Here is a 19,866-nt window from a genome sequence, read left to right as displayed (position 1 = left end):
AGCTCTAAAGAAAACCACAGTTTATCACCATGCACGAGGCACCAACCACCAGATGAAAAGTTTCATACCACCCTCATTTGTGTTTGTTAGATATAAAGCTACAGTCTGCGACCGATTAGCTTAGTTTAGCTTAGCATAAAAACGGGAAACATGGCAAACAGGAAGCTCAGGAAGTTACGACTCATGGGGCAAGAAATAATACAACACATATCACCCCAGTTTGGTTTTTGTACACATTAAACTATAAGATTTAACGTTTCACTGAGTACCAGATGGATGGAAGCGCCACATCAGTCATTTGATCAAACAATAATTTAGTTGTTAATCTAAATGTAGCAGACATTCAAATACTTCCTTACAAAACAGCTGAACTTTTCTTCCACTCTTTGCATTGACCCCCCGCCTCAATCTGGCACCTCAGCAGGTCAACACAAACTCATCAAGTATGTGCATACAGTGTTTGACCCAGATCTATTGCAGTGTCAATACGTGAAGCCCACTGTTTTTATGCTTCAGAGCTTTTGCAGACAGCACTATTAACATCAGGGGGGTAATTGTACAGTGGGTTGGAGAAGGACAACTTGGCATCTTTCCAGGCTGAACCCTGCTGCGGACGAAAACACACAAAGGGACATACATCATGTCACTGACTTCTGCACTGATAATTAGAGTAAAGCCCCAAAGGCTGAGCAGAGACACCTTACCTCCACCTCCCTCCTCCAAGGGTAGACACTGATAGAAAGCCCCAGACCATCACTCCTCCTGGGGTTATCTCTGGGACAGCCACCTTGCCTTTCATGGCAGCATGGGAGCTGAGGGAAAGAAAATCATGACTTAAAATTAGATAAGCCTTGATGTGTGAGGCCGCGTGAAATGCAGGCGCAATTAAAATCAAATTGACCTGTTACACGTTCATGATTATATGTCTAACCTCCATAAAACAATTCATCATCTTCTGAAGGTGGAATAATCACACAGTGTTTCCGCTGCTCGGCTAAACGGGTGCTGAGGAGGGTGTGTCTGTGTTGTAGAGACGCCATTTCACACCTACAGCTCTCTATTTATAGCTGCATCCTCACTGGCAGCCACATAAAAGCAAACATGTACATACACAAAAATAGAATTTACTGAAATACGTTGTATGTGTTGTGTGTGTGACATGTAGCATGAGGCTACATTTCATCACGACTACTACATTAAACACACACACACACACACACACACTCAAACAGCTCCATTACATCCATGATAATCTCCATCAGAGTCGTGACAGATCTGGCTCTCAACATCGCTCTCACTTGTACTAGTGGATGACACCCGCTGTACACCGGCTCAGATAAAAACGTAGGAGCGCTCAGACACATGTTCTGAGAAACACGATCATACACACACACACATGAGAGAAATTATTCATATGGTTAGCTGTGATTCTATTATCTCTGCTGCTGCGATCTTTTTCAGTGATAGCAGGAATAACAGGAGAGAAACAAAGCAAACAGTGGGTGGACGCAATAATAGGAACATCTGTGGACGATAACTAAGTACATTTACTGAAGCACTGTATGTAGTTAATTATAATCTGGAGGTACTTTATGCTACTTATACTTCAGTACATCTCAGAGGGAAACACTGTGCTTTTAGTCACTACATTTGTTTGTCAAACAAAAACATGCAATTGTGAAATCAGATGACAAAATAAAACACTGTAAAAGATTAAACCCTGTTGGTCCCTTGTTATGTTTCTGATGTCTATGAGTTGTTAGCAGTTCTTGTAACGAGAGATTTCTCCTCTAAAGTTGTCAGATGGTTACATTTAAATAACTGAGATCTAAAGAGGTCAAATATTATAATATCCCACAAAAAATGCAAAGATTTGAGAAAATCAGAGAAATTAATACAACTTTGTGTATCAGAATGTTACTTCTTCTTTTTTTTAAATGCTGCTTAAACAAAACAATGTAATAATGTCAAAATGTATCAGTCACAAGGGGCCTTCTCTGCATAATGAGCACTTTTACTTTTAATACTTGAAGTATGCTTTGCTGATAAGACTTCTAGAGTATTTTTTGTAATTGTTAGTACTATTATACTACAATAGTACCACATTAGTACTTTTTAGTGAAGAATCTTCAACCACTGCACCTGTATAATGTACTGCAGTACTGTTTAAAAGCCTTGCGATTTCTAAAGCTTCTTATCTTGTTACATTTCTGTAAGGCTGTTGATTAAACTGGTTATTTTTGGCACCGTATCTTGTGGTGTTGCATTTGATCAGATTATATGGTTCAACTATTGTGTCAACCTGCTGTGTATGGACCACAGAGTGTAAATATAACACACACAGAAACACAAACATCCACGTAAACCGCAAAATCAATAATCCTAAATCAGAAATGTAATCTAGCAGAAAGGCTTGGTGATCACCCTCTGACCTCCTCTCATGTTAAATCCACTTATTGAATAAATGTTAGGTGAAATGGTAGAAAAATGAGATCTGGATGGCTGAGAAACCTATGATGATTGATTGGACATTTCTGTGTGCTGACCTCTGCTCTGCAATCAAAGGATGGGTTATCCATCACCCCATAGTCCATCGGTTTGGGCTTTCTGTGGAGCCAGCAAAGAAAATGCTCTAATTATCATCAGCAACATCATCATCAACAATATCATAGTCAGCATAAGGAGCATCTGTGTCCTTATTTTAGCCAGAACTCACATTAAGCAGCATACTTTCTTGTATGAAGCCAGAACGCAGACAGCGATTCCGGCAATGAGCAGCAGCAGTCCGATGGCGATGCCAACATACACGGCGTCTAAACAAGAGAACCGTCTTTAATGAACTGCAGAGACATTAACAGGATACAGTAAATAAATCCAGGTGAGACAGTTTAAAAGAGACAAGCACGGAGGTGCGTTTCTTTATTACCCATCTGTGTGTCCTCTGGTTTGGGTGATGAGGTGGAGAGAGATGGTTTCTCCTTCAAGTGGCAACGGTTGCCTGTCCATCCTGGATAACATCTGTGATCAGATACCAAGAAATAGTGGACAGTTATGACACTGATGCTGAGACAACATGCTGATTGGTTGCAGAAGTTTGCAGGCGAAAGGCAATACAACTAGTAAGATGATAGATGTAAACAGTAAAAAATACAGAGAAATACAGATCTCCTTCCTCCGTGCTATTGAGCTCCACTGTTATCTGAAAACTATTAAAAAGACATTAATGTGCCACACAGCTTGTTCCTTCATTACCACAAACACACACACGTCCTGCTGCTGTAAATATGCATCAACTGAAAATAGTCCCAAACATTTGCACTACTTAATCCTGTCTGAGTAACGTTTGCTGAGGACAGCAATGCCCAGATGATTTAGGAAAACAAAAAAAAAGAATTTGAGAACTATTCTTAAAAAGATTTATGTTCTCATTATGACTGAATGGACTTACGGCTGAACGTCCAGGACAAGGTGAAGAAATTGAAAAGTACTTTAGTTTCTGAGCTTTTTGTTCCATGTGTATTCTTAATTATATGAAAGTGGAGATTGTTACAATGTTTTTTTTTAACAAGACAACACTGGAAATACGGAAAATTTTATATTTTTTTCTTTTTTAAGACAGTTTACTCAAGTTTGTATTTGTAAAATTACTACCCTTTTGGGCGGCAGAAGCTGGACCTTTCAACTGCTTATTTATTACTTTTACTTTTACTACTTCTATTTAGACTTCACTGCTCATGTGCAAACTACTTTCACACAATCTCAGTGCCACCACATGGTGTTAAGGGGTTAGGACCTAAAGTATCTGTGCATTTTCCTCCTAAAAATGAATATGTGGTCACATTGTTTTTCAAATCAAATCAAAAGTTATTTTTCTTCAAGTACGCTGAGGTGTCTTACAATCTTTCCACATACTCTCTGGCAACTGCTGAAGTAACCCCTGGGTGCCTCTCGCTGGGAATCACTGCACTAATTCATTGTGAGGATTTGATGACCGCAAGAAAATATTTTAAATGTGAGTAAAACAATAAAAGTGAAACAAAATAAGATACTAAATTAAAAGCCGATAGATAAATCACAATCTCTATAACCCTTGTACACACACACCTATTGTCTTACACAATTTAAAAACAACACCACCACCAACAGCAAAAAAACATTTAGACAAATAGTGCCAGGATTTATCTGCTGGGACTCTAGTGTGGATACACAGGCTAACTGGAAAGAGTTTGGCCCGTCTGGTGAGCTGCATATCTGAGAGGGAAAGTAAGTTCCTCTTCTTCCAAACGGAGACTGCTCCAACTCAACATCTGTTCAGTATCAGCCTAATTTCTGAGGAACATTGACCTTCTAATGCGAAACACACAGTTCTCAGCAAAGCCAGACTGTGTCATTATCATTCAGGGGGGGTCGGGGTATATATTGTGTGACGGGCAGTGGGAGGTCCCTGGCCTGGTTCCCTGGTGGATCCTGCTCAGCAGAATGGGGGAATGTGATGCAAATACCGAGCCAGAGGTGCCCTCCAATGCTGGCCTTGGGTTCTGGTACAGCAGCAGGGCTGTTATCAATGCTGGAAGAGCTACAGGAGCTCCATACCACACTGTGCGGTGCATGACGGTGGTAAAGTCCTGTTACATAATGGGAGGCGACAGTGGTGGTGGAGCTGCATTGGAAAATGTTGGACAAGGGGATGAATAAAAGGGGAATCAAACACAAGGAGGCTGAATGAGTGAATGGAAGCAAGGGAGAAGAGCAGTGACATATCTTCACATTACAGAAACACATTCTTTTACAGTCCAACTGAAACCACATTTATTCAAACAATGTCAGTTTGTTGCTGTTTTTTGATGTATTGTCACTTTTTAACAAGAAAAGGAAGTAAAAAGGTCTTAAATGCTCCTTTAGAACAAGATGTATGCTCATGTTTGTAAGTTAGATAAGAAGGTGACTAACAAATCAATGCAAAAATAGGGGGTGCAATCATGAACCCAAACAAACATGAAATATAACATTTCTCCCTTTTGGTAATTTTCCCAAAGATGAGCACATGATGTGAACTGCATGGAAAAGGAATGTAAAGGTATAAACACAGCAGAGTTGAGTTTGATTCAATGTCCATTAACAACTTTAAAATCTAATGCCCATTTACAATTCTGCAATCAAAACCACAAGACATTTTCCAATATTAATGCTGAAAACAATTGTTCAGAGCTGTTGAACATGTTGTAATTACCTGATCATTTATCAGAAGCATCTAAAAACTTTTCAACATTCTTTAAAGCTAAAATTGAAAAAAATGAGGGGTCAGATCATACCACAGATTTGTAACTTTACTATTACCCACCGACTGTCTCATTCTCCTCCATTGAACTGACTTCTCTGCTGAAGACCGTTTGTCCATTTAACTACTAATCATGTCATCTAAATGCAAACCTCTCCAGAGTCTTTTAAGAGGCCTTTCCCCATTCAGTCCAGCTGTTCTTTTTAGCATTAATAATTCACTAACCACTGGCTATGTACCATCTTTTTTCAATCAAACTCTTGTAGAACTTCTTCTACGAAAAAAGAACTTAGATTGTAATGTACAAAACAACTACAGACCAATCTCTAAACTTAGTTTCTGTGAGAGCTCTTAGAAACGACTGTATACAAAAAATGACCCATGAGTCAACATGATATGTTTGAAAAACTGGTCTGGAATCAGTTGGTTTTTTGAAAAGCACACAGCATCAAGACTGCTCTACTTTGGGTTACCAGTGATCTCCTTCTTTCTGTTGATGCTGGTGACGGGTCTGTCCTGACCCCACTTAAGCTCTGCTTTTGACACAGTAGATCATAGTGTCTTAATTTTCCACCTAAAAGACATTGTAGGAGTTGCAGACATTGCTCAAATGGTTCATCTCTTATCTCTCAAATAGACAGTTTACAGTCACTCTTGGTAATATCACATCACTTACTGCCACTGTAAAATATGGAGTACCTCAAGGCTCTGTCATATGTCCTCTTCTATTCTGGATTTGCTTCCATTTGGCAGATAAATACACTAAGATAAAGATTAGGATATTTCTTTTCTTTGAGATGCTGATGACACAACTTTGTGTCTGTAAAACCATAATCCTACAGCTGTCTCACTCCTTTAAAGGCCTGCATTAAAGATATGAAATGCTGGATGTCTAATAACTTCCTCCAAATAATCTAATTCAGGCCATTAGACACACTAGATTTCAGCGAGACATTTACTAACCTAGCGCCCTCCTGTTGAAATTTGTCTTGCAACCTCGCTGATTTCCTTAAAATCTGTATTAAAAAGTAATTTCTATGGACTTTTTTGGTGGTTGTCTTCGATTTGCTATAGGGGAGGTATTTTTTGTATTACTTGGTGTTATATAAGTAAATGTATTAACATCATTATTACAGAGTGGATATGCTACAGCAGACAAAAAACATGCAAATTAAATTTATCTGGCCTTTAAAAGTGTTTTTTCTGTTCCAGCATTTTTAAAAATGTAATGTGCCGATTGCATTGCAGAGACATTGTGCAGCCCATTATGTGACTTTAGTAAATAAATGCCATGCCTGCTGCACAATTCACATTCAGTCTGTAGAGAAAACAACCTTCTGAGGAGAGGATGGAGAAATGTGATTCTCTCAGAGACGATTCACTGGCGCATAATGATGTTAGCAGATCCAGCAGCAAGTCTCATAATTGCATTCTTACTTTTATAATGAAATATCTCAATGTGGACATTCCAAGCTACTGATGCAGACAACTAGATTCATGAGCTTCCTAAAAAACACCTCCAACAGAGCGAGAGCTGTGTCTGTCTTGACTGTGTTGTGCCTATGCCAACGTGACAGCGTCTCAGCAGAGCTTTTTGTGGTCTACCCACTAAGACCATTGGTAGTGGGGGCCATGTTTAAATATTGACCAGGAGAATCCATCAGAAAAACACTGTGCTGGTGGATAAATGGAGGCAGAACCATCCTGGTTAAGCTGTAGGGGATAAGCAGATTCCCACATGCTTCACAGAGCCTGTCTTTTCCAAGGAAAGAAACAAGACTGATGGGATTTCCATGTTTTAAGTCTCACAAAGGGAGATAAAGGACGGGAGGAGGAGTGAGAAGACCAGACATGATACTTATCTCTGTTCGTGCATGTTTATGACTGTGTAGGTGTGCTGTGTGCTTTTAAAGGTGTATTTGTCTGTGTGGGGGTGAAGCTCAGCTTACATGCAAACAGGACCATGTTTCTCCACAAGGCATGAGCCACGATCCAGACAATACAGCGGAGGACAATCTGCAAGACACACACAAAAAAAAGACAATCACAGCTGACTCTTTTGAATTTTATCTGAAAAATAAAATCCTCCAAAGCTCTGCTATCACCCTCTGTAAACCACAATCACCCTTTGCTCTCCTGTCCTGACAAGAAACAGACATGCACTCAAACATGTTGTGGCTCTGACATCAGAACATGAAATCAGTGAATTATGTCGCCCGGGGAAACAGTGCGCCTACATTAAACCTCTTTTCATCCATCCTGTGCATTCGATGACAAATATTCTTCTCTCCACAGGTTGTGTGAGGGTTATCAGGGCTGCCACTTAAATAATCATCATGTTTGAAACACCATTATGAAACCCTGAAGCTCTGTCTCAGCCTTGATAAAGTGGATTTGGCTTGGCAGTGATCGCAGGCTAAATGTGAGGTTTGGTCTTATTCCTGAAAACGTAGGAAAGCTGAGGTTTTAATGGATGTTGGCAGCTTGCAGTAACCGTTGAGGTGTGCTTTGAAGACTAAACAGCCAGACTTGAAAATATCCTGGGAGTCACAGCTGAGGCTGGAAATGAACAGACATGAATGAAATTTTGGCAGCACTTGAGTCGAAACTGACTAGTGACTCATGAGTGTATAATATACAGAATACATATATATTGCAAAATCTATATATAAAAAAAAAACAAAAAACAGATGGACGAAAGACAGCGCATCACCCAGCTTGAGCGCCTTGTTTACTGAGATGGAGAGACATTTCATACAAAATACATCGTCGCTAATGGAAAACGTTTGATGGAAATCAAACCGTGCTCAGGCCGAAGGTCGAGGGCCTCTTGTGACATGTCTGAGCTTCAAGGTCGGGGAATCGTCAAATGGACTTTGGTTAATGGCAAAGTGCTTGAAAGAAGAAGGTAAGTAAAAACATGTTACCATCGCAACTGGACTCGTCAGAGTGAAAAGGCAGACAGTCGGTGAAGCGATCACAGCGCTTCTGAATTGGGATACAACCAGGCGAGCCTTCACACACCACTTCTCCCAGTTCACACTTCAGCAGAGCTGGTGGAAAAAATGAGAGGCAGAAACAGACTGGTAAAATATGTAGTGGAGTGAGCAGGGTGTCTGAGAGGTGTATTCACAGATCACTATGAGCAACAGTGTAGTTTTTAGAATTTCTATGTGCACATATGGCAAATTACACATCTCACATTTAGTGCTTATGAAAGTCCCTGCAACAAAACTCAAACATTTCAGAGCATTTCTACCTGGAAAAATTCTCCTTTTGTCAGCCATTTTTTCCATATTTAAAAACATTAACAAATGTTGACCTAAGTCCTTGAAAACTGATGAATAAATGTAACAGAAAAAATAAAAGCAATTGTGTAGTCATGTTGGTAATTGTTGAGAATCAAAAGCATTTGTAAGAAGATCCAAGTAAGTGTAAGAAGTTAAAATATGGGATTTGAAATTCAAGGTCAGGGAGGAGAGAAATATCAAAACGATGAGATGAAAATATAGAACAGGCTAAGAAGAATCTAATAGAGTCTAAAGGGACTACAAAAAATTAATGCTGCACAACAACGCCTGCTTAAAATGCAAACACATAGACAGGCAACGTAACTGATTTGAAGCAATACACAAATATTTCAGGGAATTTACAAGAAGCTGAGATAGATGTTTGTAGCTTTTATACACTGTTGGTATATCTGTTAATATATACTTATAATATATGTTACATATAATCATTTTATGAAGACGTGGTGGTTGTACCTTTTAGTCGTTAGTATGTATTATGTAACTGTCTGAATCTTTAACCGGTATAAACAAGGGCAGACTGGTAAAGTGTTTGCTCTTTCCCCACCATTACACACTGGCACCAGTCAAAAACCCCACTTGACTAAGACACACACACATACTGGAAGGACTACTCACGTCCTTTACTTAAGTAAAAGTACCAATATGTACAAATACTCCATTACAGGCGAAAATCCTGCATGTTAAAGTATAGTATTAAGTATTAGCAACAATATTTTCTTAAAGTATTAAAGTAAAAGTACTGTTTTGGTCCCTTTGACATATTTTATTAATTATGATATTCTTAGATTGTTATTACTGAAGCATCAGTGTGTAAGCAGCACTTTACTGTTGTAGCTGCTTCAAGTGGAGATGGTTGGAACAACTTTATAAACAGTTACCTACTTTAGTGGTTTGCAACCTCTCTAAAGGATTACCATATAAACCAGAGAGGCTCTGATACAATTAATGGGAGAGGAAAGACGAAACAACAAAGTTTAAAGGGAAGAATGACTATTTGTCAGAGCTGTTAACAACCTATAGACATCTGAAATGTGACCTCAACTACACAGTGCTTTGTTTTCCTAACATGTCAAAAGCCAAAAAGGTTGGGAAGCACAGGTTTAATCTTCAATAATGTGTATTTTAAAAGCTTGATGTATTACCCATTGTGTCAGATCTTCACATGAAAAGTAATTAAAGCTCTCAAATAAATGTAGTGCTGTAAAAAGTGCAACATTCCCCCTGAAATGTAATGGAGAATAAGTATAAAGTAGCACAAAAAAGCAAAGTACAAATACCTCAAAATAGCACTCAAGTACAGTACTTGAGTAAATACACTTAGTTAGTTTCCACCAATGCGTATACTCACGGCAGCTGTACTCGTCCTCTCCATCAGGGCAGTCTGGGACGCCGTCACAGCGCAGTATGGAGGGGAGGCAGAGATCATTCGAACATTGGTAATATCCAACAGGACAGTTATCCTGAGGAGGAAGAGTACCAGGCACCACAGTGGGACAAAACTCTTCGTCGGATCGATCGGCACAATCCAGCTCTCCGTCACACCTCCAGCTCTCTGGGATACACTGAAAGGAGTATGCACACTGGTACTGGTCCACGCCGCAGGTCAGAGGCCGGGGAGTTACTGCGCCTGTGGTGACATAACACAGGGAAGATACGTGCATATAGTTACACATGCATGCAGACAGCCTAGCACACCTTAAACCCCCTTTTATTGATTTTAGGTCACACACAGGCAGCATCCTTCAGGGAGAAACCTCAGAAGATTGTTTTGAGGCACAGAGAGGTATGGTAATGGTGTGTCAGAGATCACAAGGGATGCTTCTTCAGGAAGTCAGCCGAAGAATTTAGGGGCGAAAAGAGAGCGGCAGGGTGGAAGTGAGGAAACAACACAATATAAATGTAATTGCTTTTCCCCCCTGTTGCCCGGTGCGTTGTCCCTTGGTGCTGACCCAGTCTCCACAGTGAATTTATATGGACCTAGAGGGCAACAGGGTCCATTAACTCACTACACTCTCCCAGAGGGTCCACACAATTTATATGGAAACGGAGCAGAGGAGCACGGATGCTGGTGGACAGAAAATGTGGAAAAAGAAGAAATGGGAGAAGGTGAAAATTGGAAGAAAAGGCATGAAAAATGAGCACAGCGCTGAAAGGACGGGAAATGGGGAAAAAACAAGAAACCAAGGGCAAGGGTAAAAAGACTTTTGACAAAAAAAACTTTACTTTTTAAAATGTACCTTCCACCACACACTCCGCAGTATAGGAGATATCATCCAAGGCGATGTCTGTCCACATGTCTCCACCCACCTCTGCCTGGAAGGTCACCCTGAAGGGGGCTGGGTTGGACAGGATGACATTGGCGTATGTCCACTGGTTACCGTGGTTTCCAGTGGCGGCCCACATCAGCAGACTGGTGCCACTGGGTCCGACTGTGTAGACCTGGGTCAGATGACATAAAGTGAGACTGTGATGTTTGTCAATACAGTCAAAATGTCTGTTAGTGAACAAAAAATTTGGCACAAAAGAAACAGATTTTTTACCTTTACAAGTCTACAAAATATTGTTTACAAGTCTTATGGCAAATTTTTTGGATTAGTCACTTTAGCTAATGCCTGGGGGTATAAGAGAAGTATATGATTTAATTAAAGTTTTATTAATAAATCCTTAATATAGTATTACAACTGACTTTAAAATTAGTCTTTATCATGATTTTGATTAGAAGAACTGGTATCATTTTAAGCTACAGCACATTTGTGAATATCTAGTGTATCTAGTGTTTTTCAGTGCACATCATACCCAATTATTATCATTTTTAAACATTTGCTTATTGTTTGTTGTTTTGAAATTAACCCAGCTGACAAAGATACCTAAAAAAGACATTAAAAGATGGATATGATAATCAAGTTTGCAAGGTGACATTCTTTGATGGATTATTTCCTGGCACGGAGACTTTCATTTCTTCCTGTGGGTATCAGCTGATTGACATTAAGCAGAGTGTAATGTAGTGAGGCAAAGTAAAATAGGAAAGAAATCTCAGGAAAAAACAAATTAAGCCCTCAGGTTGACTGTGATGGATCACCTGACAGCAAATGATGATAAAAAAAACACATGTTTGGACTCTAGATGCCGGAGATAAACTAAGACTTTGAATTATTTATGGAAATGTGGCTCAGATTTAATCACCTTCAACGTTCCCATCCTGTCAGAGCCGTGCATGTAGAACCAGAAGCGCAGGTGACACAAGCTGATACTGGCCAGAAACGGACTCCTGGTCGTCACTTTGGCAACGTCACCCTCCCTCTGTGTGGCTGAGTGTATATACAGGAAGCTCCCTCCACCGCCTTAGTGCAGAACACATTTGCAGTATATCAATATAAGGTGTGAGTAATATTTTAGTCTGATGAGAGGCAAAGATTGTGCAGTGAAAGAATATCCACAGCTAAAGCCTTTCTCAGCCAGCTTTACTGCAGGAAACAAATCCAATAACCTGTTGGTTCTAATATAAGCTACATGATATTTCAGGACAGGAGAAAGCATTCGTGCTGTTGTGAAACGCTGCAGCCTGCAGCCAAAAGCTGCAGAGAGCTCCTTCAGCTCGGCTAGGCTCGGAGATGACATGGCATCTGCGTGAGGCCAGAGCGAAGTGGGAGTTTTCCACATGAGTTAAAGGGGATTTGAGTCCATCGCAGCTCACAGCAAATCCTGATCCCACCCACAACACTGGATTCTTCCCCTCTGACTAAAAAAAACAAATGAAACATGTCTGCAGAGTCATGCGAACCTCTCGTCCTTGCTCAGATCTCTCACAGATGGTGCATTGATCTGCTCTATAGTGAGATCATAAATTCTCTGTATGGCGGTGCCCAGGTTCATCTCCCCGATCAATGAACTCAGGCCAATCAGAAGTGGGTGTGAACTCACCAACAGCCAATAAAAGGAGGCGTTAGAGCTACGATGTAGATTAGGACAGTTGGTTCATTGAGTGCACTGAAAAATGTCTGCTTTGTGCTTAAGTCTATGGGAGAATTACAAAGTATGTTGGACGACATGGTGACTTTATGTTTGGCACAACTCCTCTACAACATCAGCGCAGTATAATATATATAATACATCTCCCAGTACAATTCAGCTGAAATTCCTGCTCAAAATCATACCATTCTAGACGCTTTTAGATCATCCTTTATTTGCCATGAAAGCTCACATCTAATCCAAAATAATCTAACTTGGACTACAACTACTGCTAATTTACATAACTGATCGACCTGCAGATTGTCTTTACAGTAAATGGGTGACTTGTTTAGACAGAAAATAGTCAAATGTCCATTGCAATTTCATAAGGCCAAACTCACAGTTTAACATTCATAATTTTACAATAATATATAACAGAGAAAGAAGCAAATACTGGCACAAATTTGGAGTATTTTCTTTGATCGTTGCAGTCATAAATCTAACTGCTTTTAATGGATTCAGGTGACTCCTTTCTTGCTTTACATTATCTGTGTGAAATAAAGCAAAAACAGTACACAGGTATAGTTTCCTCTAAAAAAAAAAAACTCCACCAAACCCAAGGTCATCCTCTCAACATCATATCATTTTTTAATCCCTGTGTACCGAGAAAAGGAAGCAGCATCAACAAACAGAGGAAACACAAGCAGCTAGTGTACAAAACGGTAATTAATGAATGCAAATTGCAGGGAACATCACATGGAAATGAAGGTTTACACTGCTTTAAATGGAAAACTTTAATCTATAATCTTAGCTCCACTGAGTTGATTCATTCTCCACGATTAAATTTTAATTAATCAGGAGCAAAAATCATGTTTTGATACAGCAGCAGCATCTGTACACAAGACAAACAACAAGTCCAATGCTGTTAAAGCTCAGTTTGACTCAGGCTGACATTGATCAGGATGTATGATTAACCCTGCCTTCACATGCCCGTCGGAAGCTCCTATTTCCCAGCTGTCAAGCTGTAATTACAAAGGCGCTGCACTGAGCTGCCTGTGAGCTGAAAACATGGAGTATGTCAAGGAGGACGCTGTTTGTTCTTAATTCTGAGAAAGGCTTTTTTGACAGCATTATTAATCTTTTACTAAAAAACAAGACAGAAAGCAAACACATGCAGTGAAATGTGAACGTAAACAGGACGCGTAGTGGCAAGTGCTCACTCTGTCATGATGAAGGGGGCAGAAAAAGGTTAGAAAAACTCACAAACTTGTGTATCAAAATAATTTCCAAAGCTGCCACTAGTGATCAAAAACTGAAGGGATATCTACTAGATGTCCACTGTGGTTAGATTCACGGAGCAAAAGCACTTTGGTTGAGGAAAGGTCGTGCTTTCAATTAAATGTTAATAAAGTATTATCTAAGTGTTGTGAGCATCAGATGCTGCGAATAGATGAAGTAGATAATAACTGGAAAACAAATGATTATCTTGTCTTTGAATGTTCAGTATCAAGATTTTGCCACTTGCCAGATACGCTAATGAAATATGTTGATAAGAAACCTTATGCATGAGGCATTATGTTTCAGAAAATCCCCAAAACTACACTTTTACACTCAGGTGAAGCCGTACAGTGGCTGGATGTTAGGTTACAATATTGTAGAGACACAAAAGTCCATGTAGGATCTACGTTGAGGTGAATGGACGGGTCCTTAAGACATGGGACTTTGCCAGCTGAGACTGCAGTTTGTTTCCTGTTTCCAGTCAATATTATTTTCTCCTACTGGTGACCACAGTCGCGCTTTAACCATAATGACGCGCTTATTACTGTATCCACTGAGATGAATGTTCCCCTTTAATATGTATTTTAAGCCGAAACACATTGTTTCTCTAACCTTAACCAAGCTGTGTATGTGCCTAAACCCAACCAAACTTTAACCATAGTGGCATAAAATCATACAACAGTTATTTTTCATCAGGGACTTGTTCAGTTGTGGAAGGCAGAGACAAAGAGAAATGATGTCATCCTGCTGATGTGACAACACTTCATTGTCATTCTGGGGGGTATCTTGTTTAATTTGAAGCCCTTGTTGTATACACATGAAATTTCTATAAACTATAAGTTGGTACTGACCAGGACTGTGATCAGCATGTGGTCCAGCTCCTGGTGTCTCAGTCTGATGGCCGATCCTCCAATCAAAGTCATCATCAGCATCCTGAGAGAGCTGGCAGGTCTCCTCCCACTGGGTTTCATCCATGTTGAAATTACAGGCGCCTGGCAAGCCGGCTATGTAGTCTTCAAGAGCCAGAGAGGGAGGGAGAGATGGGAGGAACGAGTGAGAAGTCTGGCATGAAAGTTGTTTTCCTGCCACTATAAGATGGATTCACTCCCAAAGAAAGCCATTTCTCATCTCCACTCACTGCAGTCCATTTCATCTGACTCGTCGGCGCAGTCGGCCTTGTTGTCGCACACCAGGTGGGACTCGATGCAGTGGCCACTGCGACACACAAAGTCTGTGACTGCGGGACAACTCACCAGATCCACAACATCTGACACACACACAGACAAACCATAGGAACAGATCTGAGGGAGAAGCAATCGTCACTCATGTTTAGATTCTTCATTTTGTTTAATCTTTTTTGGGACTGACCCACTAGACAGGAAACTAGCTCCCCTTTTCTATTCAGATGAATCAAATCTCGCATCAGTGGAAAAAGTTACGATGAACAACTGTGTCTTATTAAAGCCTTCCTGTTCTCTGCACCAAAGGACACGAGCTGCGGAGAAGACAGTAAACAAAAGCAGATAAAGGCCTGTCAGGGAAATTAAAGCCGCCTTCTTCCTGCTCTGCCTTGTTTGAGACAGAACAGAGAGGAAGGAAAAGAGATCAGGTGGAGCAGAGACGCCACACGTACGACTAACTTTGTGTGCGTGGATGTGTGTGCACTTCAAAGGAAATTAAATGATGACTGAAATGAGCAAAGAGTTGAACTTCATTCCAGAAAGTCAGCGGGGTTAATACCATCACAGAATACACTGGAAATCCATTTTAGCGTGGATTCAAAGTTGATGGGTGTTATTCAGTGTTATTCAGTTTTGGACGGACAGTCAGCGCTCGCATGCTCATCCTCACTCTGTTTTGATCTACGTCTCCGCTTGTCTCTAGGTCAGCATTTATGTCTCTTTTTGTGAGTGTGTTTATGTTTGTGTGCTGGAGAGGGCCTTGGCAGAGCGAGGAAACATCCCACATGGTGTCCAGCCTTGTGCCAGGTCCTGTTTAATGTGAAACATCTGTCTCGAACGTAAAACATCAAAAAGCATCTGTCATCACGCGGATTGTCAAACCCTCCCCCTCTAAAACACACTGCCTCTCTCTCTCTCTCTCTCTCTCTCTCTCTGTTCATATGCTGAGCTGGCTGGAGAATCAATTTCATACCCCAAACTATCAGTTGAAAAGATAAAGTAATTTCACAGCATTTTTACATCTTGCCTGTGAAGATTATTGAAAGTATACTTTGATAACACAAGGACAGAGATCAGCAAGAGAGTTTAATGTCATTTTCAAGGCCACTCTTACCGCTGTAATTACTTTTTCAGGTAAACCGCCAGAATAAGAAAGCACAGCAAGAAACCGTGGATGTAGAGGGGCCTACATAGATCATTAGCGTCCTTTTGATATTTTACTCTTGCGTTTACAAAGACAGAGTCAATTCATGGGTCCGGTAATCTTCAGAGACAGACTTAAATATATTACTTTACTTTTTTTACTTTTTAAAGTTATATATGGACCGGTTTGAAAAACTGACTGACAATAAATGAGTTAATGAAAATCTCTAAAAGCATGAATATTTCTCTCAAACTATCAAAAGTTCAGTAAAATTAAAGTTACAATGAAATGAACAAAGCAGGAAGTTAGAGTTGTACTGCCACTCTGCACCAAGCGACCTCAATTTAACTGTGTGCAGAGGTTTTGCTGAACGCCAGTGACTCTGTGATGACTTTGCCAGGTGGTGAGACTTTTGGCTTTAAAAAAAAATTTCCTTTCCAGTTCTTCATTGAGGAACAAAACAATTTGAAGACATTTCCCATCTTACTCTGCCCAACTATTTCAGTTTTCAACAAGTCAAACATTTATGAAGGTGCTGCAAGGTATTTCACTTGGAAAAGTGAAGCTAAAGTAGCTGCGAGGGAGGATCCAGTATCTGTGGCATTCTGTAATATTCCAGACGCCCTTAAAGGAATAGTTTGACCTTTTGTGATTCAAAAAGAGGGACTGTTAAGTTGCTTAAGGGAATATCTTGACAGTTTACAAAATATGTGTATTTACCAGGAGTAAGATGAGAAGCTTGATACCACTCTCATACTTGTGCATTAAGTATTAAGCCACAGACGGCAGGGCGATTAGCTTAGCTTAGCATGAAGACTGAGAAGCAGAGGGAAATAGCTAGCCTAGTGCAGTTTAGTTAGCACAAGCAGCATATGTCTTGGCTGACAAATGCAGGCCCACTGTTTAATTTCAGTGTAACCTTTTTCAGACTAAAATGAATGTGTGCACCGTCTCCTGTTCAGTCTGTACACAACTGCTGACTGACAGCTTCTCTTGGCCTTAGTGCTACTGTGTTCGCTCAGTAGCTCAGCTGGATCTGTTGCTGGGCAGCGGCTCTGACTCATTTTTCAGCTTGGTTTGAATTGATGGACTCACATGCACTTATGTGCATGCTCAGCCGTCCTGATGACCAAAACAAAAATCAGAGAAGCTCAGATTGCAGCAAACACAGAGCGAAGCTATATTAATGCTGTGAGTGTTGTATAGTGAACCTTTAACTTGTTTTTACAGTTCAGTCGGTTGGCAGCAGCATCACTTACACACTTCTCACAAAACATGTGTATCACCTACTTGGGGCACAGTCAACATACTCCAGGTCATCCAGGGCAGCTCCTCCACTCACGTCCCTCAAGCGGATCCCCTCAAATATCACCTCGAAGTTCCTCAGCTTCCTCAGAGGGATCTCTGCTCGGTTCCATTTATTCCCCTGGTGTCCTGTTTTGTTCCACACCTCCTTCAAATCATTCTCAGTCTGTGGAGAAGGGCAGTGTTGACAGAAGCATTTCTGATTACAACGTCACGCAGAAGAGCCTCAAAGTGGATTCAAAGCTACGTTTTTTTATCCGAAACATATCACGTCAGAAGTGAAGTCTGATGAACTTTAAGTAACAATGAGCTCTTGGAACAACTTCTGCCGCCACTTAGAAACACCATCTAAGAGGAGTCATTAAAGCCTCATTAGCATAACATTGTAGTAATAAGTCCCCCTGCCTTGAGACCTGCTATTCAGAATGAAAGCGTGAGCTCCCTGAGTTATGGTAATGGTTTTCTCTCATGCCACATGTGGAACATATTAAAACAGAGACTGATGTGTATTCCTCTGTAAGTCCTCTCTATCTTTTCCCATGGCAGTGCACAAGCCAGGCACTAAATCATGACTAATACAGCTTTGAAACAACAAATGTGACTTTCAGAGGGCTTTAGTGGATGTATGTGTTATGGGTCAGCATCTCACCCGCAGTTTTTAATATTATGTCAAGAGCATGAATGACAAGCCATATCACATTTTAAAGATATACTGTTTTGACTAAAGAATATGAGGAAGTAGTGCAGAATTACTGGTGAATCAGGAGAAACTGTTACTTGTAAAGTTAACTGTTCTCTATGTCCTTTATTAATAATTTTCAATTATAGCACAGAGGTTATACTGTATATACGGCATCGTAAACAGCCTGAGATCAAACCAAGGAAAACTGGATTTGAGTTAATTCAGATGAATTCTTTTCAAAGCTGGATAAAAGGAAAGAAAGGAAGATTGATCAGCGCTGCGACAGTAATGTCAACTTCTGTGCAGGATTGGCTACAGTCAACAGTAGGACAGCAGTTAGAGCTACAAGCGCATGAAGCAAAGCATAAAACTAAACAAAAAGCTTTAAGGGATAAGACTGGGGATGTTCTATATTTTTCTTATTGTCAACAAATCCATTATCAACAATGAATCGCTTCTCCAGACAGGAACTAACCGATATATCTCGTTCCTCTGTGCTATAGAGTTTAGCCCTTTTAAAAAATGAAAGTTTATTTTAAAGATTTACATCTAGAGTAGCACCCAGTGGGCCTGGCCTACCATAGAAACAGTACGGAAGACCTAACAGGTTTTTTAATTTTGTTTACATGAGATTTGCTGGCAATAAGAAAAATGTAGATTACTGCTAGCGTTATCCTCTAAGTGTAAAAACAGCCAATCCAGAGGAGGCACTATGAAATGAAAGGCCTTAATTGCATCTAAATAACATCCATTTTGCAGAACAAACTTTCACACACACAAACACACACACTTTCTATCTTTGTTTCTCGCTTGAATGGTGTGATTGTTAAAATCCACTTCAGCTTTGGGTCGGTCTAAAGAGGCGCCGCCTAGTTGAAGCACAGTGTGTTTAATAGAGGAGCAAAAAGATTTAACTACTCATCCTCCTGAAGTTCATGAGTCTAATATTGACGCTGGTGTAACTCACAATTGCTTCCTCATCCTCTGGTCTTTTTAAAACGGGACTGCGGGTCCCCAATGCCACATCAGTAATTCAGTTTTAGGGCAGTGGAACGATGAGAATCAATTTCAGAAGTGCCAAACTGTTGCATGTGAACAGCTAAACAGAGCACACAGTGTATCCTCTAATGATATACGGCATCAAACTTACTGTACTTGAAGTCGCAACATGTGGCCAGGGGCTTGACTGCAGTAAAAGATACCCGGTCTAATGTACTCAAGACCAGAGGACGAGCAATGTCACTTTCTGCTGCGCAGTTTGAAAGCCTATTAAAATGCACCCTTGGGTGAGGCTCACACAGGCTGTCTCCTCTGCTTTACACCAGCGGAGCCCTGGTTTGAAATAATCTTGTTACTGTGAGAGTAGAGCATAGATTAATAGGCAGCGTTACAGCAGGACTTATCCAGATTTATGTCATGGAGTAAAGGCTCAATCTATAAAAACAGCCTTAGAGCGACTGACGAGTGTATGATACTGGCATATGTGGCTGACGCTTGATGTGTCGGTGGCATATCGGTTGAGGCATTTATTCGATCAATTTGACAGATCATTCCCTGAGCTTGCAGTCACGGAAATGCAACCACAAATTCAGTTTGCTCAAAGTAAAGAGTGGATTAACATTTGAATAATTTCATTTTATTATCCCCAAGGTGACAGTCAAGAGGCCAACAAAGAAGAAAGAGAGTCGTAATCACAATGAAATGCTTATTTTATTGAAAATTTCAAATCCCCTATGTCT

At 40.3% G+C, this 19,866-nt stretch overlaps 1 protein-coding gene across 2 annotated transcripts in view; it reads right to left on the bottom strand.

Moving 5' to 3' along the window:
• Positions 1–205: 205 nt before the first annotated feature.
• The window catches only part of malrd1 (MAM and LDL receptor class A domain containing 1), a 53,593-nt gene continuing 33,932 nt past the window's right edge, over positions 206–19,866 (bottom strand). Inside the window, exons 21-33 of one of the 2 annotated variants that reach the window (XM_070852871.1) lie at positions 17,431–17,611; positions 14,954–15,082; positions 14,667–14,828; positions 11,773–11,930; positions 10,827–11,028; positions 9,938–10,216; positions 8,206–8,331; positions 7,228–7,294; positions 2,927–3,018; positions 2,717–2,813; positions 2,547–2,607; positions 705–812; positions 206–607 (exon numbers count right to left, since the gene is read on the bottom strand). In XM_070852871.1, the coding sequence (XP_070708972.1) occupies positions 506–607; positions 705–812; positions 2,547–2,607; positions 2,717–2,813; positions 2,927–3,018; positions 7,228–7,294; positions 8,206–8,331; positions 9,938–10,216; positions 10,827–11,028; positions 11,773–11,930; positions 14,667–14,828; positions 14,954–15,082; positions 17,431–17,611 (1,764 nt within the window). In that variant the 3' untranslated portion in view covers positions 206–505. The remainder of the gene's footprint in view (positions 608–704; positions 813–2,546; positions 2,608–2,716; positions 2,814–2,926; positions 3,019–7,227; positions 7,295–8,205; positions 8,332–9,937; positions 10,217–10,826; positions 11,029–11,772; positions 11,931–14,666; positions 14,829–14,953; positions 15,083–17,430; positions 17,612–19,866) is intronic. The other variant, XM_070852872.1, reaches the window with a different exon arrangement.

The sequence above is a fragment of the Pempheris klunzingeri genome, chromosome 21 (assembly GCF_042242105.1).
Source record: "Pempheris klunzingeri isolate RE-2024b chromosome 21, fPemKlu1.hap1, whole genome shotgun sequence".
Classification (NCBI taxonomy): Eukaryota; Metazoa; Chordata; class Actinopteri; order Acropomatiformes; family Pempheridae; genus Pempheris; species Pempheris klunzingeri.
The sequence above is the reverse complement of the archived record's forward strand: the minus strand, read 5'-3'. Positions and strand labels throughout refer to the sequence as shown.